This window comes from Palaemon carinicauda, chromosome 39 (genome assembly GCF_036898095.1).
Source record: "Palaemon carinicauda isolate YSFRI2023 chromosome 39, ASM3689809v2, whole genome shotgun sequence".
Lineage (NCBI taxonomy): Eukaryota > Metazoa > Arthropoda > Malacostraca > Decapoda > Palaemonidae > Palaemon > Palaemon carinicauda.
The window spans coordinates 23,827,184-23,854,116 of NC_090763.1; the positions used below are offsets into that span (position 1 = coordinate 23,827,184).

Sequence of the window (26,933 nt, forward strand, 5' to 3'; positions counted from 1 at the left end):
AAGTTCTCGGCTTGGGAGTTCCTGCCTCTGCCCAGGGCGACTTCTCAAGCCTGGTAGACTCTCCCCGCAGGCTAGCCATGAGACGCTCTAAGATATGCTGGTCTCCTACGGACTTAGACCATCTGTTGAAAGGAGTGTTTAGAGCCTTCGAGGTCTTTAACTTTTTGGACTGGTGTCTGGGAGCTTTGAGCAGGAAGATCTCCCCGTCTGACAAGGAATCTTCCTTGCTCATAATGTCCTGCATGGACAAGGCCATACGAGACGGATCTAGTGAACTTGCGGCTTCGTTCGTATCCGGGGTCCTCAAGAAACGGGAGAACCTTTGCTCTTTCCTGTCAGCTGGAGTAACACCATGTCAGAGATCTGAACTCCTTTTTGCTCCCCTCTCAAAGTGCCTTTTTCCAGAGGACTTGATTAAGGAGATTGCTGCCTCTTTGATTCAGAAGGACACCCATGACCTGGTTGCGTCCTCTGCCCGCAAAGCCACCCCTTTGCCTTCCGTGTCAAGACCCAGGATGGACACTCCAGCGTCCAGATTCATTCCGCCCTTTCGTGGCAGAGCCTCCAGCAGAGGAGGTGCTCGTGCCGAAGGGAGACGTGGGAAGAAGAAAGGTACCAAGTCCCTTAAAGGCAGAGTCTGACTGCCTCCTTCTTCAGACAGCAGTGGGAGCCAGACTCAAGAACTTCTGGCAGACCTGGGAGGCAAGAGGCGCAGATGCACAATCTGTGAAGCTGCTCAGAGAAGGGTACAAGATCCCGTTTGTGCGCAAACCCCCTCTAGCAACGTGTCCCATCGATCTCTCTCCCAGGTACAGAGAGGAAGACAAGAGACGAGCTTTGAAGCAGGAGGTGTCTCTCTTACTAGAAAAGGGAGCGGTAGTCAAAGTCCGGGACCATCAATCCCCGGGCTTCTACAACCGTCTCTTCTTAGTGGTAAAGAAGACAGGAGGGTGGAGGCCGGTGCTAGACGTCAGTGCGCTGAATGTCTTTGTCACAAAGCAGACGTTCGCCATGGAGACCACAAAGTCTGTTCTAGCAGCGGTCAGAAAGGAAGACTGGATGGTCTCTTTAGACCTAAGGAACGCATACTTTCACGTCCCCATCCACCCAGACTCCCAACCTTTTCTGAGATTCGTTTACGAAAAGGTTGTCTACCAATTTCAAGCCCTGTGCTTTGGCCTAAGCACAGCTCCTCTTGTGTTTACGAGGCTGATGAGGAATATAGCCAAATTCCTTCATTTAGCGGACATCAGAGCCTCCCTCTATTTGGACGACTGGCTTCTAAGAGCCTCTTCCAGTCGTCGCTGTCTGGAGAATCTAAAGTGGACTCTAGATCTGATCAAGGAATTGGGTCTCCTGGTCAATATAGAAAAGTCTCAACTGGTCCCATCCCAAACTATTGTGTATTTAGGGATGGAGATTCACAGTCAAGCTTTTCGGGCTTTTCCGTCGGCCCCCAGAACAAGTCAAGCCCAGGTATGCATCCAGAACATGCTGAAGAAGGAACGATGTTCAGTCAGACAGTGGATGAGTCTGATAGGGACGCTATCATCCCTGGAACAGTTCGTTTCGTTAGGGAGACTACACCTCCGTCCCCTTCAATTTCACCTAGCTGTTTACTGGAAAAAGGACAAGACGCTAGAAGCGGTCTCGATCCCCATTTCCGAGAAGATGAAGTCGTCCCTGACTTGGTGGAAGGACAGTATCAGCCTCAGAGAGGGTCTGCCCCTGGCTGTTCAGACCCCCAACCACGTTCTCTTCTCGGACGCATCGGACACGGGCTGGGGTGCGACATTAGACGGTCGGGAATGCTCGGGAACTTGGAACTCGCATCAAAGAACGTTACATATCAACTGCAAGGAGCTACTGGCAGTTCATCTGGCCTTGAAAAGCTTCAAGTCCCTCCTTCAAGGCAAAGTGGTGGAGGTGAACTCGGACAACACCACGGCTTTGGCGTACATCTCCAAGCAAGGAGGGACCCATTCTATGACGTTGTACGAGATCGCAAGGGACCTCCTCACCTGGTCAAAAGATCTAAACCTTTCTCTAGTAACGAGGTTCATCCAAGGCAGCTTGAATGTCATGGCAGATTGCCTCAGTCGGAAGGGACAAATCATTCCAACAGAATGGACCCTACACAAGGATGTGTGCAAGAGACTGTGGGCCACATGGGGCCAGCCTACCATAGATCTCTTCGCAACCTCGATGACCAAGAGGCTCCCAATATATTGCTCACCAATCCCGGACCCAGCAGCAGTTCATATAGATGCCTTTCTACTGGATTGGTCACATCTAGACCTTTATGCATTCCCCCCGTTCAAGATTGTCAACAAGGTACTGCAGAAGTTCGCCTCTCACGAAGGGACAAGGTTGACGTTAGTTGCTCCCCTCTGGCCCGCGAGAGAATGGTTCACCGAGGTACTTCAATGGCTAGTGGACGTTCCCAGAACTCTTCCTCTAAGGGTGGACCTTCTACGTCAGCCACACGTAAAGAAGGTACACCAAGGCCTCCACGCTCTTCGTCTGACTGCCTTCAGACTATCGAAAGACTCTCTAGAGCTAGAGGCTTTTCGAAGGAGGCAGCCAGGGCGATTGCTAGAGCAAGGAGGACATCCACTCTTAGAGTCTACCAGTCGAAGTGGGAAGTCTTCCGAAACTGGTGCAAGTCAGTATCAGTATCCTCGACCAGTACCTCTGTAACCCAAATAGCTGACTTCCTATTATACCTGAGGAAAGAAAGATCTCTTTCAGCTCCTACTATCAAAGGTTACAGAAGCATGTTGGCATCAGTCTTCCGTCACAGAGGCTTAGATCTTTCCAACAACAAAGATCTACAGGACCTCCTTAAGTCTTTTGAGACCACGAAGGAGCGTCGTTTGGCTACACCTGGTTGGAATTTAGACGTGGTACTAAGATTCCTTATGTCAGAAAGGTTCGAGCCACTACAATCAGCCTCCTTTAAAGATCTCACTTTAAAGACTCTTTTCCTGGTTTGCTTGGCCACAGCTAAAAGAGTCAGTGAGATTCACGCCTTCAGCAGGAACATCGGATTTTCATCTGAAACGGCTACATGTTCTTTACAGCTTGGTTTTCTAGCCAAAAACGAGCTACCTTCTCGTCCTTGGCCGAAATCGTTCGATATTCCAAGCCTTTCAAATATGGTTGGAAATGAACTAGAAAGTGTCTTATGCCCTGTTAGAGCTCTTAAGTTCTATTTAAGACGAACTAAACCTTTACGAGGACAGTCAGAAGCTTTATGGTGTTCTATTAAGAAACCTTCTTTGCCTATGTCAAAGAATGCCTTATCTTATTATATCAGACTGTTGATACGAGAAGCTCATTCCCATCTGAGTGAGGAAGACCAAGCTTTGCTGAAGGTAAGGACACATGAAGTTAGAGCTGTCGCATCTTCAGTGGCCTTTAAACAAAATAGATCTCTGCAAAGTATAATGGACGCAACCGATTGGAGAAGCAAGTCAGTGTTCGCGTCTTTTTATCTTAAAGATGTCCAGTCTCTTTACGAGAACTGCTACACCCTGGGACCATTCGTAGCAGCGAGTGCAGTAGTGGGTGAGGGCTCAACCACTACATTCCCCTAATTCCATAACCTTTTTAATCTTTCTCTTGAAATGTTTTTTATTGTTGTTTTTGGGTTGTCCGGAAGGCTAAGAAGCCTTTCGCATCCTGGTTGATTTGGCGGGTGGTCAAATTCTTTCTTGAGAAGCGCCTAGATTAGAGGTTTTGATGAGGTCCTGTAGTATGGGTTGCAACCCTTGATACTTCAGCTCCTAGGGGTCGCTCAGCATCCTAAGAGGATCGCGAGGCTCCGTAAGGAAGACGTACTTAAAAAGGCAGAGTAATTGTTCAAGTCGACTTCCTTACCAGGTACTTATTTATTTTATGTTTGTTATTTTGAATAACTGCTAAAATGAAATAAAAAATCCTTAGCTCATAATAATGTAAACAATTATTGCTGGTCTCTACCCACCCCCCTGGGTGTGAATCAGCTTATATAATCACCGGCTAAGTTTAATATTGAAAAATGTTATTTTTATAATAAAATAAATTTTTCAATATTAATCTTACCCGATAATCATGTAGCTGTCAACTCTGTTGCCGACAGAAATCTACGGTAGGGATACGCCAGCGATCGCTATACAGGTGGGGGTGAACACCACAGCGCCATCTGTGGTCAGGTACTCCAGTACTTCTTGTCAACACCACCTCAATTTTTCCTCTGTCGTGCCTCCGGCTAGACCTACATGGATACGCTGTTGATTCTGGAGTTATTGCTCACGATTTGGTGATGTATTTGCTCTAGAATTTAGCCTTCGCTATTCAGGAAGCTATATCATTAGCTTAGCAAGTTTTTGGAATTAATTGGATTTAATTTTTGATTTAATTTTGGTACGAAGAGAGTATGAACTCTCTTTCACTTTTAAATGGCCGACCCTTCCCTTAGACGGAAGTGTTGGTGTCGAAGAGAGTATAGACTCTCTTAATTTTGCTTAACAAAAGTTATAGATTTATTTTATATCTCTCCGCCTTTTATAGGCCTCTTTGATTAACTTCCTTAAATTATTATAAACTTATTAAAATTTGTTTATATTCGACCTTTCCTAATAGTAGGCGGTCTTTTCTTGGTACCGAAGTTAATTAACATTGAGCCCGTCATTTCGTTTTTACCTGTTAACATATTATGCTATTTTAATGTTTTTGAAAGAATTTCTTTGATAGTCTTGTACTGTTTTCAAAGTTGAACTAACGTTTTGTTTTGTCTCTGCAGTTGTTGACGTTCAGAACGTTCAACTTGCGCTCTATCGTTACGATAGAGAGAGAGTCTATCACGGTGTCACGTTGCAGTAAGAGTAAACCGATTCTAGCGTTTTGTTCATTCTTTCTTAGCTTAAATGGTTTTAATTCTAATAAAGGAACTTTTTATTTGGGAAATCTTTCAGTTTTTTTCCTTTAACAATAATATGTTTTAACGATATATATATTGGGCTCTTCTCTCAGGTGCTAAGTCAAGAGAGAGAGAGAGAGAGATAGAGACGGAGGGAGAGAGAGGAGGATAAACGTTTCGTTCAAGCGAGTAACGTTGTTATCGTTTTTGCTCTTCTCCCTAGTCTCTTTAGGGGAAGAAGGTAAACGTTTCTAGAGTTTTATTCTTGTTCTCAAGCTTTATGCGGTGAGAGATTTTAAACGTAGTTTATTTGATCTAGTGTTTAGTCTCTTTCCAGCCACTGAATTATTTATCTTTCATTATATTTTTTTCTGTTACATTGTAATTCTGTTTTCGCAATTACTAACTTTTAAGGAAGGATAGAATTGCGTGTTTCAGGTACAAACCACTTAAAGTTTCGAGTTCAGTGAAATAAGTGCAAACAGAAAATCAAAAGTGATAAGTGATAAGCGCAAAGTGTTACAGTGTTGCGTTCGAGGGTTCGTCTGTTCGTGCCAGTTGTTCGCCTAGTCTGGGACCTCTTACAAGCTCCCAAGCCCAGGGGAGAAGTAATGTCGAAGGACTTATGGGTTCAGCAGGCTTTGATCGACGAACAGACGTTTCCCTCCGTGGTTTCGGGCGTATCTACACACGTTTGCCGACGTGAGATCGCCCCACCCACACAAAGACGAGAGAGCCCATTTATTCCTCGTCTGCGGAAGAGGTTTCTCGTAAGAAACCATGGACCAAATCTTGCAGCTTTTAAGTGCAAGTCGGTCCCTTCCGCGCAAGTCCAACTCCTAGGTGATGCCATTAGCACTGGGTCAGTTCGGACTTGCTGCAGTACGACAACTGCACACCTCCCAGAGAAGCAAGGTGGTATCGCAACAGGCAGTAACTCCGTCTGTTGCCGCACCAGCTGTTTTAGACCCTCAGTCTCAACGGACAGTAGCTCCGTTTGTTGTTGTCTTTCTTAAACTCTAGTGGTCTATGCTGCAGACAATGCAGTCTCAGCTTGCGGTGTTGATGCAGGAGTTTCAGGCAGAGAAGGTTAACACACCTCCTCCTGCGAGCGCTCCTCCACCTCTACGTAGTCCAGCCTGCCAGACGTATGATGTTGAGGTTCCTCAAGCTACCTCCATGCGTGAGCTGCCGCATTGGGAGTTGCCAGATACCAGCGCTGTGCAGCAACCTCCACTTTCCTTGAGGCAGGAGCCTCTTGCCACGCGGCAACCTCCTCAACACTTGAGGCAGGAGCCTTATGCTTTGCAGCAACCTCCTCTACCCTTGAGGCAGGAGCCTCATGCGTTGCGACAACCTCTTCCATCCTCGAGGCAGCAACCTCTTGCGGTGTGACAACCTCCACCATCCTCGAGGCAGCAACCTCAACTCCACCTCTGCGCAGTCCACCTTGCCAGACGTATGATGTTGAGGTTCCTCAACCTACCTCCACGCGTGAGCTGCCGCATTGGGAGTTGCCAGATACCAGCGCTATGCAGCAACCTCTTGCGTTGCGGCAACCTCCACCATCCTTGAGGCAGCAACCTCAACTCTTGCGGCAGCCACCTCCACTCTTGAGGCAAGAACCTCAACTCTTGAGAGCCTCAACTCTTGAGGAACCTCATGCTATGAGGCAGCCGCCTCAACGCATGCAGCAACCGCATTCTTCACAGCATGAGCCTCTCTCTGCGCAGCTACCTCCTCAACCCTTGAGGCAGACGCAACTCTTGAGGCAGGAACCTCACAGAAGCTTCATGCTATGCGGCATCCTCCTCAAACCATGAGGCAGGAGCCTCAACCCATGAGGCAGCCTCATGCTATGCGGCATCCTCCTCAACCCATGAGGCAGGAGCCTCATGCTATGCGGCATCCTCCTCAACCCATGAGGCAGGAGTCTCATGCTATGAGGAGCCTCATGCTATGCGGCGGCATCCTCAACCATGAGGCAGGAGCCTCATGCTATGCGGCAGCCGCCTCAACCCATGAGGCAGGAGCCTCATACTATGCGGCATCCTCCTCAACGCATGCGGCATAAGCCTCTTCCCTTGCAGCTTGAGCCTCATCCCATGCAGCATGAGCCTCATACCATGCAGCATGAGCCTCATCCCATGCAGCATAAGCCGCACGCCATGCAACATGCTCTGCTTACCTTACAGCATGCTCTACATACAGCATGCTCCGCATACAGCATGCTCTGCATACCTTACCGCATGCTTCTCAGTCACACATCTTTGGTTGTTGCCAACTCACTAGACTGTCAAGCAGTTTCATAACGTTGCCTTCTAGTCTGCTGCTTTTGCACCAGTGAAACCCTCACTGAGAGAACTTAGCTTTTCTCGGATATGGTTCCTGTAGATGAGAAAGTGCTATTCTCCCTCCTTCTGATATTCCCTTGAGGACTCTGTCATTTGGAGAGGAGCCTTTAGCTGCTTAGCCTCCTATGGACTTTTATTTAAGCATAACATGCTTCCAGGGAGGGTAATGGTTCCACTTCAGTCGCTAACCCCGTCTGTTACCACACTTGCTCCCATAGACCTTGAGCTGTGTTGCAAGACATGCAGTCCAAGCTTAGTCCTTGTTAGAGGATTTTTTGTTTACGGAGTCAGTGTGTCTCTGGGAAGACGTTCAACAACCAGCAGAAGTGACTTGTTGTGACGCAGTGCGGCAACCTCAGCAACCCGATAAGGAGTTGTCTGTACGACCCAAACAGTCTAGACAGCTTCGGGTTGTCACTGTACTTCCTCGCTTCCCCATGGTTGACAGTTCACAGACTGTGCAGCAGTACCATGATCTTGTGTCCGACTCCGTCAGACGACTAGCTTTTAAGAGCTCCCACAAGTCGTCGCTGTCTGGAGATTCTCAGATGGACTATGGATCTGACCAAGGAACTGGGCCTCCTGGTCAATTTTGAGGAGTCCCAGCTCGTCCCATCCCAGACCATTGTCTACCTGGGTATGGATCTTCAGAGTCGAGCTTTTCGGGCTCTTCCGTCGGCCCCAAAGATCTACTAAGCCCTAGATTGCATCCAGAGCATGCTGAGAAGGAACCGATGCTCAGTCAGGTAGTGGATGAGTCTAACAGGGACACTTTCATCGCTGGCCCTGTTCATCGAGTTAGGGAGACCCCACCTCCCCCCCCCTTCAGTTTCATCTAGCGGCTCACTGGATAAAGGACATGACGCTAGAGACGATCTCAGTTCCTGTTTCCGAAGAGAGGAGGTCTACTCTCACGTGGTGAAAGAACAGCTTTCTTCTCAAGGAAGTCTACCTTTGACTGTTCAGAAACCCGACCGCCGTCTCTTCTCGGACGCATCAGACACAGGCTGGGGTGCGACTTTGGACGGACAGGAATGCTCGGGAACATGGAATCAGGAGCTAAGGACACTTCACATCTATTGCAAGGAGCTGTTGGCGGTTCATCTGGCCTTGATAAACTTCAAGTAACTCCAGCTTAACAAGGTGGTGGAGGTGGACTCTGACAACACCACAGCCTTGGCTTACATCTCCAAGCAGGGAGGGACTCATTCGTGGAAGTTGTTCTAGATCGCAAGGGACCTCCTCATCTGGTTAAAAGATCGAAAGCTCACGCTGGTAACGAGGTTCATTCAGGGCGATATGAATGTCATGGCAGATCGCCTTAGCCGGAAGGGTCAGGTCATCCCCATAGAGTGGACCCTTCACAAGAATGTTTGCAGCAGACTTTGGGCCCTGTGGGGTCAGCCAACCATAGATCTGTTCGCTACCTCGATAACCTAGAGGCTCCCGTTGTATTGTTCTCCGATTCCAGACCCAGCAGCAGTTCACGTGGATGCTTTTCTGCTGGATTGGTCCCATCTCGACCTGTATGCATTCCCGCCGTTCAAGATTGTCAACAGGGTACTTCAGAAGTTCGCCTCTCGCAAAGGGACACGGCTGACGTTGGTTGGCTCCGCTCTGGCCCGCGAGAGAATGGTTCTTAGAGGTACTGCAATGGCTGGTCGACATTCCCAGGACTCTTCCTCTAGGAGTGGACCTTCTACGTCTACCTCACGTAAAGAAGGTACATCCAAACCTTCACGCTCTTCGTCTGACTGCCTTCAGACTTTCGAAAGACTCTCAAGAGCTAGGGGCTTTTCGAAGGAGGCAGCCAGAGCGATTGCCAGAGCAAGGAGGACATCTACTCTCAGAGTCTATCAGTCTAAAGGGGAAGTCTTCCGAAGCTGGTACAAGGCCAATGCAGTTTCCTCATCCAGTACCACTGTAACCCAGATTGCTGACTTCCTGTTACATCTAAGGAACGTAAGGTCCCTTTCAGCTCCTACGATTAAGGGTTACAGAAGTATGTTGGCAGCGGTTTTCCGCCACAGAGGCTTGGATCTTTCCACCAACAAAGATCTACAGGACCTCCTTAGGTCTTTTAAGACCTCAAAGGAACGTCGGTTGTCCACTCCAGGCTGGAATCTAGACGTGGTCCTAAGGTTCCTTATGTCATCAAGATTTGAACCTCTCCAATCAGCCTCTTTTAAGGACCTCACATTAAAAACTCTTTTCCTCGTGTGCTTGACAACAGCTAAAAGAGTAAGTGAGATCCACGCCTTCAGCAGGAACATAGTTTTCACATCTGAAACGGCTACATGTTCCTTGCAGCTCGTTTTTTTGCTAAAACGAGCTTCCTTCACGTCCTTGGCCTAAGTCGTTCGAGATCCCAAGCCTGTCCAACTTGGTGGGGGACGAACTGGAGAGAGTACTTTGCCCAGTTAGAGCTCTTAGGTACTATCTTAAAAGGTCATAACCTTTACGAGGACAATCAGAAGCCTTATGGTGTGCTATCAAGAAGCCTTCTCTTCCAAGGTCTAAGAACTCAGTTTCTTACCTATTCAGGCTCCTGATTAGGGAAGCACATTCTCATCTGAAGGAAGAAGACCTTGCTTTGCTGAAGGTAAGGACACATGAAGTGAGAACTGTGGCTACTTCAGTGGCCCTCAAACAGAACCGTTCTCTGCAGAGTGTTATGGATGCAACCTATTGGAGAAGCAAGTCAGTGTTCGCATCATTCTATCTCAAAGATGTCCAGTCTCTTTACGAGAACTGCTACACCCTGGGACCATTCGTAGCAACGAATGCAGTAGTAGGCGGGGGCTCAGCCACTACATTCCCATAATCCCATAACCTTTTTAACCTTTCTCTTGAATACTTTTTATGGGTTGTACGGTCGGCTAAGAAGCCTTCCACATCCTTGTTGATTTGGCGGGTGGTCAATTCTTTCTTGAGAAGCGCCGAGGTTAAAGGTTGTGATGAGGTCCTTTAGTATGGGTTGCAGCCCTTTATACTTCAGCACCTAAGAGTCGTTCAGCATCCTAAGAGGACCGCTACGCTCAGTAAGGAAGACGTACTTAATAAAGGCAGAGTAATGGTTCAAGTCGTCTTCCTTACCAGGTACTTATTTATTTTATGTTATTTTTGAATAACTAATAAAATAAAATACGGGATACTTAGCTTCTTTGTTAACATGTATGCTGGTCTCCACCCACCACCCTGGGTGTGAATCAGCTACATGATTATCGGGTAAGATTAATATTGAAAAATGTTATTTTCATTAGTAAAATAAATTTTTGAATATACTTACCCGATAATCATGATTTAATTGACCCACCCTTCCTCCCCATAGAGAACCAGTGGACCGAGGAAAAAATTGAGGTGGTGTTGACAAGAAGTACTGGAGTACCTGACCACAGATGGCGCTGTGGTGTTCACCCCCACCTGTATAGCGATCGCTGGCGTATCCCTACCGTAGATTTCTGTCGGCAACAGAGTTGACAGCTACATGATTATCGGGTAAGTATATTCAAAAATTTATTTTACTAATGAAAATAACATTTTTTAATATACTTACCCGGTGATTATATATTAAAGGACCCTCCCTTCCTCCCCAATAGAGACCCAGTGGACCGAGGAGAAAATTGAGTTCTGTGTTTACATTGAGTACTGAGTACCTGCCCGACAGATGGCGCTGTTGATGTACACCCCCTACCTGCATAGCGATCGCTGGCGGATTTTGAACGTAGAGTTTTCTGTCGAGCAGCAGAGCTGCAGCTTATATAATCACCGGGTAAGTATATTCAAAAATTTATTTTATTATAAAAATAACATTTTACTTGGAATAACTTTTTAACCTAAGGCACATTATTTGTACAGGAAAGGTCATCCACTTTATCGCGACACAACGGTACTGGCAGTAATCACAACCCTGGCATTGGTGCTAGCAGCTGTTACAGGCTCGTCTTGTGTGTCAGGCTTACAGAAGAAAAACTATTATTATAAGCCATCTTCTTTTGGTAAGCTTCCAGATTTTCTTTATGTATGGCTCAGTGTATATAAATTTCCTTCTTTTATTATTGTTTCAGTAAAGGTGTTCAATCTATTATGCTACAATTTTGTTTTTCTTTTACAATGAATATTTTACTTTGATTTTTTTAAGAAATAATAGACTGTTAAAGTTAGTTGTGCAACATTAAAATCAAAGAGCATTTTGTAATCTCTCTTTACAGGAATCATCTTAGTATGAGCCTGATTGATAGAAGGTTTTATATCCTTTGAGGAAGAACAAATTAGAATGATTTACTATGATATTCTTTCTTCAAGTTATCGCAAAAGGCTTTAATATTCATAATTTGTAATGTAGTGTTAAATAGTTGTCAGTTAGATAAAGTAGCAAAACCCCCGGTAAAGATCAGTCCTATGCATAATTCTCATGTTTTCAATTCATTGACATTTGTCTTTTCCGTAATTTTAGCCTTTTCAAAGTCTGAACCAATGCTTCCTGAGATGTCAGTTTACCTTTGAAATATTTATTTATATTAATATAATTCTTTTGTTTTTTTTACAGAGAACTTAGAAACTGCCCAGTTCTTGACAAACACAAGGCTTAAAACTGAGGAATCTTTTCTACTGGTGAATGAAGAGTACGGAGATTTTAAGAAACCATTTCCCATTTCATTTCATCATTACGATAACTTTTATGCTGGAATTAGAATCAGAACATCATATTTTGGTAAATAATTCTTTAAAATATAAAAATTTTAGTATACTGTATATATAATATTTGGTGTACCTAGGTTACAGAACTAAGAATGTGATTTTTGTTTTTTCCTTTGCTAATTTTAGTCTTGGGTAGTGCCTTAGCCTCTGTACTATGGCCTAGACTGTCTTGAGGTAGAGTTCTCTTGCTTAAGGGTACACTCAGGTACACTATTCCATCTTATTTCTCTTCCTCTTTTTTATAGTTTTTATGAAATATCTAATTTAGTGTTGTTACTGCTCTTAAAACGGATTTTGAGTGAAGCGAAAAATCTATTTTTTGGTGAGATAGCCATGTCGTCCTGATGGAAGGTTCCTAATAGTAGCTTCCAAGGGATATATGAACTACAGTGATATTCCCAGAGAATTAACCTTTAGGTCTACAGAATTCTAACTCCTGGCGCGAATATCCTTAAAATTTCTCTTAAGGATATTGCATAAATCAGGGGACGTATATCTTGATACAACACATAGCGATCTTCACCCCGAATAGCGTTTTCACCTCGAGGGGGAAGAGTGGCAAATTTGGAAGGGGAGCCATTATCAAGGTTACCTTATTTCCCATACTACTATTGAGTATCAAGATGGCGGTTATTCCTTGTAGCATTGAGCATGTTGCTACAGATATAGTAGTTTTGGGAGGCATCCTGCCAAGGCCTTTTCTGTAGAAAAGGAGGGCGGGTCCATCAGGACGACATGGCTATCTCACCCAAAAATAGATTTTTCGCTTCGCTCAAAATCCGTTTTTTGGGCTCAAGCCATGTTGTCCTGATGGAAGTTTACCAGAGAATTACTAGAAAGTACTGTACAGGTATCTGTGGATTTTCATAGGTGCCTTGACCTTGGGACAAATTTTTCTATGGTCATTTGGACCATTGAGACAAATGACGTTACCGTTATCCGTCATTACCACTAATCATAGCCAATGTTAGTGCTTCCTGACCCCTGCAGGGAAGAGTCATAGTAGGCAGTAGAAAAGGGACCTCAAGGTTAGCATATATTGTATGAACAAACATAAATATCCACCCGATATACAGACAGTATCACGGTTTGTATATATTGTCGGAACAATATAACAATATAAGTGTCAACTATATCCATTGTTTGTAAGCATACAATGATATGAGGTTTACTTAAATAAGTACGAGAACTCTGGCATATATAATGTGCAAATTGCAGGGCGAGGTAGGACGCAATTACATTCTAATAGACATTTATTTCGAATAAATGACTTAATGGAAAACGAGTGAAACGAATGTAACATGTTAAAGGAATTATACATGCAACATATACAGAAAATATTTTTCCTCCCTGAAAGGGAAGAAATGATGAGTGCCACTCTAAAGCTGAATATTTTGATAAATTTTCCCAATATAAATTCTGTAATGTTGTATACTATCAACACTGTGTACTACGTATACACACGGCATAAGTGTTATCTGCTTCTCGTAAGTCCTGCTATCAATGTGGATGTCATGAGATTCAGGTAATAAAAGTTTGTGGCAGGCATAACAACTTTTATTTGTGTTCGATCTACCGGAATCCAGCCATGGATGATTCTATCTTTGATTGTCTTCTTACCATTATGGCTAAGATACAAGAAGATGATAGAAAGGCTTCTTTTGTCTTTGTTGGTGATTTTAATGCTCACCATAGGGAGTGGTTAAGTTCTATCTCTCCTACCGATTGCCATGGCTTAAGAGCTTTAGACTTTGCCTCTGAATCAGGCTGTGAGCAAATCATAAATGAAGCTACTCATAGGTCTGGTAATTGCTTGGACCTCGTATACACTGACTCCCCTGGTGTTATAACTAGTAAGGTTGGTTCTCCAGTCGGGACATCTGATCATGCCTTGATTTCATTAGTAGTGAAGACTTAGCAGTCTGTCCCTGATATATCATACTCTTGTAAAATTTATATGAAATCCCAAGCAGGCTGGAATGGGATTTTGCATGATCTTTTGGGCTTGAATTGGTCACAAATATATAGTAGTGTAGATCCTGTTGTCCCTTTGAATGAGAATCTAGTCAACATAATTGATAGGCGTATCCCTTCTCGTGTGCTAAGGTACCGAGTGAAGGACAAACCCTGGTTCAATGATGCTTGTAGACGTGCTTATTTGGAGAAGCAGGAGGCCTATCATCTTTGGAAGGGTAATAGATCAGATTTGACCTGGAACAACTATACTCAGCTTCCAGCTTTTGCTCAGAGAGTTTATGCCTCAACTGAAAAGGAGTACAATTTAACTATAAAAAAACCTTTCTGGTACAACTCAGGAACATAAATGGTGGTCTACCCTTAAATCTGCACTCTTTGGTGTAGATGCAACAGTTCCTCCTTTACTTAAACCAGATGGCTCAGTCACTCACTGTCCAAAGGAAAAGGCAACCCTTTTGGCTGATGTTTTTGACAGTAAACAGAGTAATGAAAAACTTGAACTTCCTCATTCCTGTTTTCCTGAGGCTAAACTAACTAGTTTAGCTTTTTGATCTCGTGAGATTAAAGCTCTGTTGATGGACCTTGATGCTTATGGAAGTGTAGACCCAAATGGTATTTTTCCTTTGTTTTTTATAAAGACAGCAGATTTCTTAGCTCCAAAGTTATCTATTATTTTGCGCAAGTTAGCAAGAAGAGGAGCTTTTAGCACTTGTTGGAGAATTGGTAATGTTACTCCTCTATGTAAATGTGTTTGTGGTAGCTCAAGTCCCACTGATTACCGCCCAATTTCCATAATTCCCATATTATCTAAAGTTTTTGAACGTCTTCTGGCAAAACGTCTTAATAGGTTTGCTGAAGGTAATCATCTACTCCCTAGTTTGCAATTTGGTTTTTGTAAAGGCCTTGGAGCATTATGATGCCCTTCTTACAATCTCCAATACTGTACAGAAATCCCTTGATTGTGGTCAGGAAGTTCGTATGATTGGCCTTGATTTTAGTGCTGCCTTTGACTGTTTTAATCATGTGGCCCTTGTTTTCAAACTGAAACAGTTGGGAGTGGGTGGGTCGTTTCTTAGCATTATTATTGATTTTTTAAGTAATAGATCTCAAAGAGTTGTTGTTGATTGGCACCATAGTGAGTATAGGAATGTGATATCCGGTGTTCCGCAGGGAAGTGTTTTTGCCCCATTACTTTTCATATTATATACACATGATATGTGGTTTGGCCTAGAAAACAAGCTTGTTGCATATGATGCTACTCTCTTTGCATCAATTCCATCCCCTGAATGTAAATCTGGGGTTGGTGAATCCCTTAATATAGATTTAGCTAAAATTAGTGCATGGTGCAAATTATGGGGTATGAAGTTGAATCCTAACAAAACTCAAAAGTATGATTGTAAGTAGGTCAAGGACGGTGGCTCCTCAACATCCAGATCTCGGTATTGATAATGTTTCTTTAAATTTGTATGACTTAAAATTTTAGGCGTGATTCTCGACAGCAAATTTACTTTTGAGAAACGCATTAGGTCTGTGTCTTCTTCAATTGCACGAAAAATTGGCTTATTGAGAAAGTCTTACAAGATTTTCAGTGATCAATCTATTTTGAAGAAGTGTTTTAATCCTTTCATTCTACCTTGTTTTGAGTATTGTTCTCCTGTTTGGTGTGCAGCTGCTGATTCTCATCTTAATTTGTTGGACAGAAACTTACGGTCTACTAAGTTTCTTATTCCTGATCTAGATATCAATCTTTAGCACCGTCGTTCAATTAGTTCATTATGCATGTTGCATAAGATTTTTCATAACTCTGACCATCCTTCACATTCAGATCTCTCTGGACAATTCTATCCTGTTCGTAATACTAGGCAGGCAGTTAATTCTAATAGCCAGGCCTTCTCCATCATGAGGCTCAATACTACACAGTATTCTAGAAGTTTTATTCCAGCTGTTACCAAGTTGTGGAATGATCTTCCTAATCGGGTAGTTGAATCAGTAGAACTTCAAAAGTTCAAAGTTGGAGCAAATGTTTTTATGTTGACCAGGCTGACATGAGTCTTTTTTATAGTTTATATATGACATATCTGTTTTTAACGTTGTTAATAGTTTATATAGGACATATCTGTTTTGACGCCGTTACTGTTTTTAGAATGATATATTGTTAATTTATTCTCATCATTTATTATTGTTAATTTATTCTCATCATTTATTTATTTCCTTTCCTCACTGAGCTATTTTTCCCTGTTGGAGCCCTTGGGCTTATAGCATCTTGCTTTTCCAACTAGGGTTGTAGCTTGGCTAATAATAATAATAATAATAATAATAATAATAATAATAATAATAATAATAATAATAATAATAATAATAATACCTGAGATTTTGAACAGTCTTAGTGTCACCATGGTGACACTCACTTAAAAGGTATCACACTGGAAGTGTCAACGCCTTTTCACCCTAATTGATAGTCCCAATCAATTAACTGTTCATCGCAGCACTAGACAGGTTTTAATACACTACCTGCCGCCACCACATGATGCTTCAGTTCATGGACTTACTTAGCGTAGTGTTTGTAGAACACACTGAATAATTTCCATCCAGTATATGAGCGAAGATGTTCAAAGTCTATATACTGGAAAAAGTTCAGTGATGAAGTAATTTTCCTCGGATCATGACCTGCATGTGTACTGTCAGGATCCGCTAGTGCGAATGAAGTAGGTGAGCTTCGCCCTCAGTTGTTTTAGGGATAAGTTTGATCCTGAGGTTTCTCCTTTGAAGAGCTGTCCTCCCCTGAAGTCTGAAGTTCTACGAAGATAGACCTTAAGACACTCTACTGGACATAGAGAGACATCTTCCTTCAGAGGGCAGATTCTCCAGGGACCCCATCTTTTAGTGGGTAGCTCGTTCTTGGCGAGAAAGGCTGGATCAGGAAAGATTCAATTCTCCCACTTCTGTGAACTGAATGTGGCCCTCATTTCTTTATAGGGCTACTATTTCACTAACTCTAGCCCCCGAGGCTATAGCGAACAGGAAAATAACCTTCTGGCTTAGATCCTTGAGAGAACAATCTTCATTGTTCACGGATGAAGCATAATGTAGGACCTTGTCCAAAGACCATGAGATGGGCTTCGGAGGAGCTGCAGGCCTAAGCCTAGCGCATGCCTTCGGGATCTTGTAAAAGGTTTCGTTCGTCAGATCCACTTGAAAGGCATATAGAAGAGGTCTAGTTAAGGCTGACTTACACGTAGTTATCGTGTTAGCTGCCAGACCTTGATTATGAAGTTGGATAAAGAAGGACAGACAGAAGTCTATTGAAATTTCTTTTGGTCCTTTTGCTTTAACAAAAGCAACCCACTTTTTCCAAGACGATTCATATTGTCTTCTAGTTGACTTAGACTTGTATTCTTCTAGGAAGTCTATATTGCCTTCTGAGATCCCAAATCTTTTCTTAACCGCTAGGGCGAGAAAATTATGAAATGAAGGTTTTGGGTTCTCTGTGATGAATCGGAGACAATTAACTTCTGAACCCTTTGAGATAGTGCTGGGTTCAGTACAAGGGCCAGCCTCAGCCTCAGTTCCCTCACTAGAGGGAACCAGTTGCTCTTGGGCTATTTGGGAGCCACTAGAGTTGCCATTCCTTAGAAGGATCTCAGTGTGTTGAGGACCTTCAGCAGGAGATAGGATGGAAAGAACAGGAATTTCCGGGTCCATCCGTTCCAAACTAAGGACATGCCGTCCGTTATCTCCTCTAGAAGGTCCTCGTATGGGGCTACATATTGAGGTATTTTCTTGATGACGCTCGTCACGAAGAGGTCGATCTGCAGTTCCGGGACTTGTTCCAATCTGGAAGAGAATGGGTTTGCGTCTGTGGACCATTCTGACTCTATCGCCTTGAGCCTGAGTAGAGCATCCGCTGCCACATTCCAGATCATTTGTAAGTGAACTGCTGATAGGTGCCATCTCTTTAGGTAAGGGATGGCTAATATCACTTAGATTATATGGGACGATCTCGAGCCTTGTCGGTTCGGACATCTCACTATCACTTCGCTGTCCAAGATCAGCCTGAAGACGGCTGATCTGTGTGGAGAGTTTCCCCAACGTCAACAGGACTGCCATGGCTTCCAGAATGTAGATGAGAAGGGCCTTGAACAGAAATGACCAAGTCCCTTGGACTTTCCTCTGATGGGAGTGAAATCCCCATTCTTCCGTCAAGGCATCCATGCGGATGAACTTTGATGGTTGAGGTGGTTGCAAGGGCACGGTCCTCACTAGGCTTTTGGCCTTCGACCATGGGTTGAGAAGTGATCAAGGTAAGACCGATATCGGTTATTTTAGATCTCTTCGAGCGTTTAGCGTTTGATGCGTATCTTTTCCAGACTCCTGACGCATCTTTCAGCTGTGCTCTTAGCACTGGGTCTGTCACTGCTGTGAACTAGAGAGAGTTCAGTACTCTTTCTTGTTGGCTTCTTGAAATCCTGTCGGATTACAGTAGTCTTTTGACCGACCCTGCGATCTCCTTCCCTAAGGGAAAGGAGAGACAATGTGACCTCAGGTTCCAATGGTTTTCCAGCCATTAAAACCTTTGAGCTGGAGAGAGTCGAGACTTCTTGAAGTTGATTTTGCATCCCAGATGTTCCAGGAACTGGGTTACTTCTTTGGATGCTTGCAGACCAGCCGCTTCAGGTGCTGCCCGCACTAGCCAGTCGTCCAGGTACTTTGTTACCTGAACAGTTTCTAGGCATGGTTATTGCACGACTGCGTCCGCCAATTCCGAAGAGTATGGCTCTTACAACATACTTTATCTTCCGTAAATTGAATCCTAGGTAGGAGGAGAGGGGGCGACTGACTAGAAGCTGCCAATAGGCATCTGTCAGGTCTATCGAGACTGTGAACGCCCCTTTTTGTAATAGGGTCCTTATGTGTAGAAGGATTAACATCCTGAACTTGTTGTTTCTTATGAACTTGTTGAGTAGCGACAAGTCCAGAATGACTCTGAGTTTTCTTGAGTCCTTCTTGGGAACACAAAACAGCCTTCCCTGGAATTTGATGGACTTTGCTTTCCTTATAACCTGTATGCTCCAGAGCTATATGGTATACTCTTCTAATATGGGGTTGGAGTGTTGGAAGAGTTGAAGAAATGATGGTGGAGACATGTCTAGTTTCCATCCTAGTCCAATCTTGATTAGGCCTTGGGCCCAAGGATCGAAGGTCCAACGATCCTATTGGAGCCTCCCTCCTACCAGAAGCGTCTCTTTGCTTCGATTGATCAGAAGGTTTACCTCCTTGACCGCCTACCTGGGGCACCGCAGTCATAGAAACTGGGATGTTGTCGAGCAGACCCAGGAAAAAGTCTAGACTTCTTTGTCTTCCTTTTAGGTTGGGGACCCACTTCCGGGGAAGACCTCCTCTTTGAAGAGATGCCCCACTCCTGGAGAAGGTTTCTATTCTCCTCTTCGACTACTTCGCTTGGAAAGAGGTCTTTACCCCAGATGTTAGAAGATATCAGCTTCCTGGGTTCATGTTTCACTGTTGCAGCAGCAAACACAAACTCTCTACAGGCTTTCCTAGCCTTCATAAAGGCATATAGGTCTTTTACTAAGGTGGCCATATGCATCTTGGCCAGGACCATGACCATGTCTGGGGTACTTCGTTGGGCTGCACACATCTCTATGCAGTTTTGTAGTGATATGGAGGCCACAAGTCTCTCCTTTGTCTCTTGTTTCTTGCACAAGAGAAACTCAGAAATTTTAGGGAGATTCTCGCTAAACTGTCGTCCAGCGATATCCGCCTCCAGTTTCCCTATTGAGAAGGTTAATTGGACTTCCTTCCAATCCTTCTCCTGCATGGGCAAGGCTAGTGACAGAGGCCTGCAATCCTCAAGTGCAGGGCATGGTTTGCCTGCCTCCACTGCCTTCCATGTAAAGGGGAATGCTATTGAAGCAGGAGCAAGAAAGGTAGGGTGTTTCTTACTCAAGGCAGACACTTTCGACACCGAGTAACCTGCCGTTCTCAGGCTACTTGACAAGAGAGCCTGTGCCTTATCGTGGTCGAGAACCATGACTTCCTTCGGTTCCGTCTTTTTCTGACGTTGGTTCATGCTTCAGTCGAATAAAGTAATCAGGGAAAGCGTTAAAGCTTGGCCAAAACTGGATTTCGTCTAAAGGGACAGCTCCCATCTTCTCTGAGATGTAGAGTTTGCTGTCCAAAATCGGCATAAGCTCCGCATACCTCCAGGGATTGGTTTTGGAGCATGTCGGGAGGTCTTGGTCTCTGGGTCGCTTGAATGACCCTCGGGAGGTGATGAGTGGAGCTTCACGGAGCTCTATTTTGAATTTCGCTTCCTTTGTTCCGCCTTGTTTGCATAAGTTTTCCATTAGACCTGTAAGATGGGCCAGTGACTGGCTAATTTTGTCTAATAGAGGGGTAGAAGGTGAAGACGTCAAGGTTAACGGCTCCAGGGCCGGCACAGACGGAAGGAATTCCGACACGACATCGTCATCTTCTTCCATAGGTGCCCTCCTGCCCTCTGTCTCGATGGCAATCTGGCTGCAGGTAGGTGTGAGTTGTGCTTGGGGCACCACCATTTCACTACTTGCTTTCGGGAACAGTAAGCTACGCATCCTTTCGTTAGGTAGGTATGGTCCCGGAGAGTTCTTCTGGAACCCTCGTACCCATTTGCGTAGTTTCTTACGTGCCGCATCCCTAGATTCCATTGATTTGGGATCATCAAAACCTTCAGTCACTAAGGTCCGGCAGATATTGCAGACTTGGGGGTCCCAATATTGCAGGGATTTGGTAATAATATTGTAGGGGGCATGAGACCTGCATGCTTTATGACTGTAAAAGTACTTACTCTTAAGATTGCAGAAGACTACATCGCATTTCATCTGGGGTTCCTCCTGTAAAGGAAGGAAAACGGAATGAGTATACGATTGTTTATCTCACCTGATAAACAATTACAGTGAACCCTCGTTTATCGCGGTAGATAGGTTCCAGACGCGGCCGCGATAGGTGAAAATCCGCGAAGTAGTGACACCATATTTACCTATTTATTCAACATGTATATTCAGACTTTTAAAACCTTCCCTTGTACGTAGTACTGTTAACAAACTACCCTTTAATGTGCAGAACACTTAATGCATGTACTACAGTACCCTAAACTAAAACAGGCACAAATATTAAAGGCTATTTTATATCATGCGTTTCCTAAACACGCTAAAAAGCATGATAAAAAATGGCAACCAATATTTTGTTTACATTTATCTCTGATCATAATGAAGAAACAAACTGGAGGTAGAGCTTTGCTTATTACCCAGACATATTTCCCATACTTTTCCCTTAGAACTACATCACATCATCTTACTTTAGATATACATATATATATATATATATATATATATATATATATATATATATGTGTGTGTGTGTGTGTATATATATATATATATTTATATGTATACACATATACATACCTACATATATACATACATACATATATACATAAATACATGCATACATATATATATATATTTTTGGGCTCAAGCCATGTCGTCCTGATGGAAGTTCCTTAAAGGCAGCTTCCTAGGGTATATTACAACTACGGCGATATTCCCAGAGAATTTACCTTAAGGTACCCAGAATTCTAACTCCTGGAGCGAGTATCCCTAAAAAAGACCTTAGGGATATCGTAAATATCAGTGGACGTATTCTTGACACGCCTCATAGCAATCTATACCCCGAATAGAGTTAACACTTCGTAGGGGTCAAATGGCAAGAAAACGAAAACGAGAAAGAAAAGGGGAGAGCCGTTCGTAAGGCCCTCTCTTCTCCCGTTTTGTAAGCGTGCCCTGCGCCGATTCTGGCGCCATCTGCATTCCTTTTTGCGTAGCTTTACAACTCGGTGTTTTTTCCTGTGTTTCTACCAAAATCTTGGATTTACTCTCATATTATGCTTTCTCCAACTTCTTCTGCTTCGGATAAGTTGAGTACTATTTCTTTTATGTATAAATGTAGGCTCTTGTTTAAAATTAAAGTATTTATAAGAGTTATCTTTGATACAAGAGCTGTTGCCTGCTGGAAGCGTCATGGACGCTGTCGCTCGCTAGAATAGGATTTATTTGTTAGCAAGAGCGACGTTCCCAGCCCCCTGCGCTTTAATATTTAGCTGCTTAGCTTAATTAGGAATTCTGTTATGATGCGTTAGTAGTGCGCCTGGCGAAAGCTTTGCCTAGGCTGACCAACACTAGTCTTCGTAGCCTAGTTATTGGTCCTTGTACTTCCTGCATGATATTTAGTCTTCCAAGTGTGATTTTATATTGCTTAAAGCGTTAGGCAACGTTATACATACAGCCCTTTTCGAGTAATTTCCAAGATAGTATTGGAGTGAGTTTCGGTGATTTAGGTAATCGATTCTCTTAGTGCCTAGGCTAGGTTGTCTTAGGTCTTGATAATATTATCTTTTCCCCGTTTGCTCCCTTCTCTTCGGGGAAGGGGCAAACCCTTTCCCTCTGTTTAAGCCTTAGGCTTAACTCTAGTGGTTTGTTTGAATTAATTTTCAAATATAACTATGCTGGAGTAGTACTGTACCTTCCTGCTCCAACTGATTTGGTTCAGAGGGGGACAGTACAGCAGTGTATTAGTCTGAGTCCGTGTTGGTCTAGCGTGGGGCAGAGTCTCCCTTGCTGCCTGACACGGGCATAGGAGGTTTATCCTCCTTGATTCACCTTGGAAGGTTTCGGTAATTATGATCCCTTCGCTCGGTGACCCCTCAGACTTGTCCTCTTTGCTGTTCCGGGTTCGGGATATGTTCCCTTTCCGGAATAGCAATTCCTTCCTTGCCTTGGTTTTAGGGAGGCAGCCAGTAGTGCCGGCCTCCCTCCCTGGATCTCTCTGGCTGAGATGAGCTTTCTTAGTTTGGAATGATCCTTAACCAAGGCAAGGTTGGACAGGACCCTCTGTCCTTCCCTTCTATTTTCCGTTTCCTTTGTGTCAGTCGTCTCACATCCGTACCTAGCATAGGTTGGGATGGGGAGCTGACGTGGTCCCCTGTCGGCCGGCAGAGAGTGCCGACCGGCAGAGGCCCTATCCTTTGAGTGCTGCCCGGTCCTTCCTTGGTCCCTCAACCGCTGCCGTCTGTAGTTTCAGTAAGCAGTGGTTAGGAAGCTTGACTTAGTGTCTCCCCTTCCTCTCGGCACTCTTTCGGGTGTCGGGCGCGGAGGTACATAGCCTCTTAGCCCGGCACCCATTCTGTTGTCTTCTCTTGTGTTGTCCTTGCCGTCTGCCGGCCTAGTGGCCGGCCGTCGGTAGGGGGGTGTTCGCTAGTTCTCTTGCTGTCGGTCGGCAGTGGTCTTATGCCTTTGCTGGCCGGTCTCCTTGCTCACTTGCCGGCCGCTTTGAGTGGCGGCCGGCAGCCGGACGCTACCTGGAGTGGATGCCAGCCGGCAGGGTTTACTCACCGCTGCCGGGCCGGCCTGCTACATCACTCGGTTGGCCGGCCACTAAGAGTGATGGCCGGCAGCTGGGTGCCAACCGGGTAGCTATGGACCGGCAACCACTACCGACCGGTTCAGGCATAGGAACTGGAGTTCTCCCCCGTCTGGGTGATCCTAAGTTGCATACTTGAGACCTACCTTTGGAAAAGGGGGTGGGGGTGCTGACCGGCAAGAGCCGGCCGGCACACCACCCTCATGTACTGTATCAGTTCTTCCCTGTTCAATGTCTTCTACCAGGGGAGAACATGATATAGTAGGTTACAACACTGTCTTCTCTAACTTACTTGTGTTGCCTTGTGCAGTCACTTGGTGTTGCCTTACAGGGATGAAAAGAGAACTCTTTTCATCTTTAGCCAGAATGGTAAAATCTTACCTTAGGTGTGAGCTACACCTAATTTCCCTCGGGAAAATATGATCTTTGGTTATTCTAGCAAAGACTAACCATTTGATTTTAATGGCTGGTGGGCTTCCACAGGTGATTGTGGGGGATTCACAAGTATGTGTCTTTTCCTTATTCTTTGTGGTCTTGCACGACCCGTTGTTGTTGGCCTTACAGATAAGAAAGTGAGTTCTTTCTTGTCTACTATCCGGTATTTTAAAATCATTCCTTAGGGGGGGCTACACCTTCTTCCTTTGGAAATTTTCCATTGGTTAATCTGGCATAGATTAACTATACGATTTTATGAATTGGAAGGCTACAACAATTGGGTGTGCGGGAAATACAAGGATGTGTCTTTCCGTTTTGTTATGCTACTGTGCATATCCAGTGATACGTAGTTCACTTGATACTCATGGAAATTTCTTCTCTTTACAGGAGGACCATCCGTAGTGCGGATGTATTTCTGCAACGTCCGCAGTAGGGCTTCTGCGGACATGGTTCTGAAGGAGGCGTGCGGCATGCGCTGTCTCCACGGATGTTCTCCGGTATTGGGTTCCCCAGGTATGTTTCATATGCACTAACCTATCTATTGAGGTTTTTCTTTTCGCTTCGCTCAAAATCCGTTTTCGTCTCCCCTACAACGGTGGATTCAAGGGATATAGCTAGGGAGAAGCTTCGTACCTGGGTGAGGGGCTTTCATAAAATTACCTCTGGACCTTATCTTCCAAATGAGAAGATGAGGGCTTTCTTTTCCTAGGGCATCAACTGTTACAGTGATTCCCCAACCTCAAGAGGAGGTCCCCTTAATTCAGATCCCGTGGATGCTGAAGTCACGGTCGCCTTGCTTAGCATCCAGTTGGACGACAGGATGCCAGACGTGTCCGAACGTCTGGAGGAAGACCTCCTGGCAGAAGGCCAGGATGAAGTTCGAGCTCCGGACAAGGTAGCGGAAGAGGCCGAGAGAGGTCGGCTGCTCCGGTTCAGGTCCTTGAACCTGCTCCCTCAACATCATCTGCTCTCGCAGTAGAGCAGGCCCTCCCTCCATTGTTGGCTTGATCCAACAAAGGCAGAGGGAGAAGAATGGGAAGGCAGCTGCATTGTAACTGCAGGGGCACATCCGGACTGCAAGGTCCGGTGGAAGGAGGTACCAGCTTCAAAGGAAGAGACAGAGCCTAAGGAGGTCGTAGTGATAGACCATGACAGGCTCATGCCTTGCTTTCTTCTTCGATGAAAGAGAGGGGCGTCATGAACTCAAAGGTAGCTGTATTTGAGTAAGAGGCTCCCTTCCTTTGTGTCCTCTCCTGCCACAGCCTTCCCCCTTTTTTCGCTGAAAGGGTTTGCGGCGGTTTTGAAAACAGTCGAGGCTGGCAAGCCTTTCCCCTCCCTGGTGGAGTGTAAACCCTTGTTGCTGGCCTTTAGAAAGGAAGATTTAGTAAGCAAATCAAGGACTGGAAGGACGTCCATCTTACCTTCTCAGTCCAGATGTGGGAGGCGGATTTTGTCGGATGCCGGTTCGGCGAGATCCTCTCTAAGCTGTCTGGTTTTCTTTTGCGGAGAGAACTCTAGACAAAAGAAAGACTGGCTGCCTCTTTGTCTCTTCAGTCCACGTTGAGACGATGACAAGTGATCCCAAGGTCCATGAAACGTTCATGGTTGTGATCAAGACTCATATGGCCACTGTGACGAAGGATCTCTACAGCTCCGTCAGGGCGAAGAGAACCTGTAGGGAATTCGAGTTCGCCCGGGCTACGATGAGGCACGAGCCAAGGAAACTAATCTCCTCCAACAGTTGGGACAAAGACCTTTTCCCTAGTGAGTCGGTCAAAAAGGTTGATAGGGCCGCCACGGACGATAGAAATCTTCTCCGGGAGTGGGGCCTGTCTACCAAGAGAAATTCTTCCCCGGATGGGGTCCCCAACCTTAGAGGAAGACTAAAAGGATTAGGATACTTTCTCGGCCAGCTAAGTCAAGTAGACATCAGCAGCAACGGCATTTGCTGATGCCCTCAGTGCCCCAGATGGTGGCAAAAACCCCGACCACACTTCAGTGGGTTCCCCAATTCGTGTCGACACAGTCTCCGGCATTTAACCCATCGTTCGAAGGTCAGTCAACTGCCTGTCGAACAAGCCTAGAGGAGCAGCCAGAATTTCGTCTAGGCGCCCCTCAAGGAGAAGGGGTTTCATGGGTGGTCGAGGTCAGAGAGGCAAGACCTCAGGACAACAGTCCGAGCGAGATGATATTGGTAGAAGGGAGTCTCCAACGCTTTTGGGATCGGTGGACCTTCGATCCCTGGGTCCACAGCCTACTCAAGAAGGGACTGGGCTGGAGCTGGTACAGCACTCCATCCCCATACCCTCGGCGTTTTTCCGATACTCCACCCCCGTTCTGGAGGAGTTCATTCATGAACTGTTAGAGGAAAAGTGATCCGAAGGGTAAAGTCCATCTAATTCCAAGGGAGGCTGTTTTGTGTTCCCAAGAAAGACTCGAAAATCTCGGAGTCATTCTGGACTTGTCGCCACTTAACAGGTTCATAGCGAACTACAGGTTCAAGATGCTAACAATACAACACATAAGGACCTTACTGCCCAAGAGGGCAATTACCGCCTCCATAGTTTTGTCAGACGCCTATCGGCACGTTCCAATCTATTGTCGATTCCCCTCCTACCTAAGGTTAAGGCTACAACGAAGACTATACGTCTTCAAAGCCATGCCTCTCGGGCTTAAAATAGCCCCAAGGATTTTCACGATGCTTGCGAACGTAGTTCTCAGTCAATTACGCCTAAAGGGAATTCAGGTAGTAGCCTACCTGGATTTTTGGCTGGGGTGGGCAGCACCCAGGACAGAATGCTTGCAAGCTTCCCTGTATGTGATCCATTTCCTAGATTATCTAGGCTTCAAGATCAACAGGAAAAGTCTCAACTTCCTCCATCTCTAAGTTCCGGTGGGTGTGAATCCACTGGGACCTAATGTCACACCGTTTTCTCCGTCATGGCGGAGAAAAGAAAGGAGATAGCTGGTTCTGTCAAGAGACTTCTAGATTCCGTATGGATATCAGATGCGAACTGGAGAGTGTACTGGGGTCTCTCCAGTTTACTTCGGTGACAGACCCGGTGCTAAGAGCACAGCTAAAGGATGCA

At 45.0% G+C, this 26,933-nt stretch overlaps 1 protein-coding gene across 1 annotated transcript in view; it reads left to right on the forward strand.

Annotated features, from left to right (window-relative positions):
• bdg (bedraggled) overlaps positions 1-26,933 on the forward strand; it is a 259,189-nt gene that overhangs the window by 182,523 nt on the left and 49,733 nt on the right. Inside the window, 2 exon segments of the mRNA XM_068362701.1 lie at positions 11,116-11,255; positions 11,807-11,971. Coding sequence (XP_068218802.1) covers positions 11,116-11,255; positions 11,807-11,971 — 305 coding nt within the window.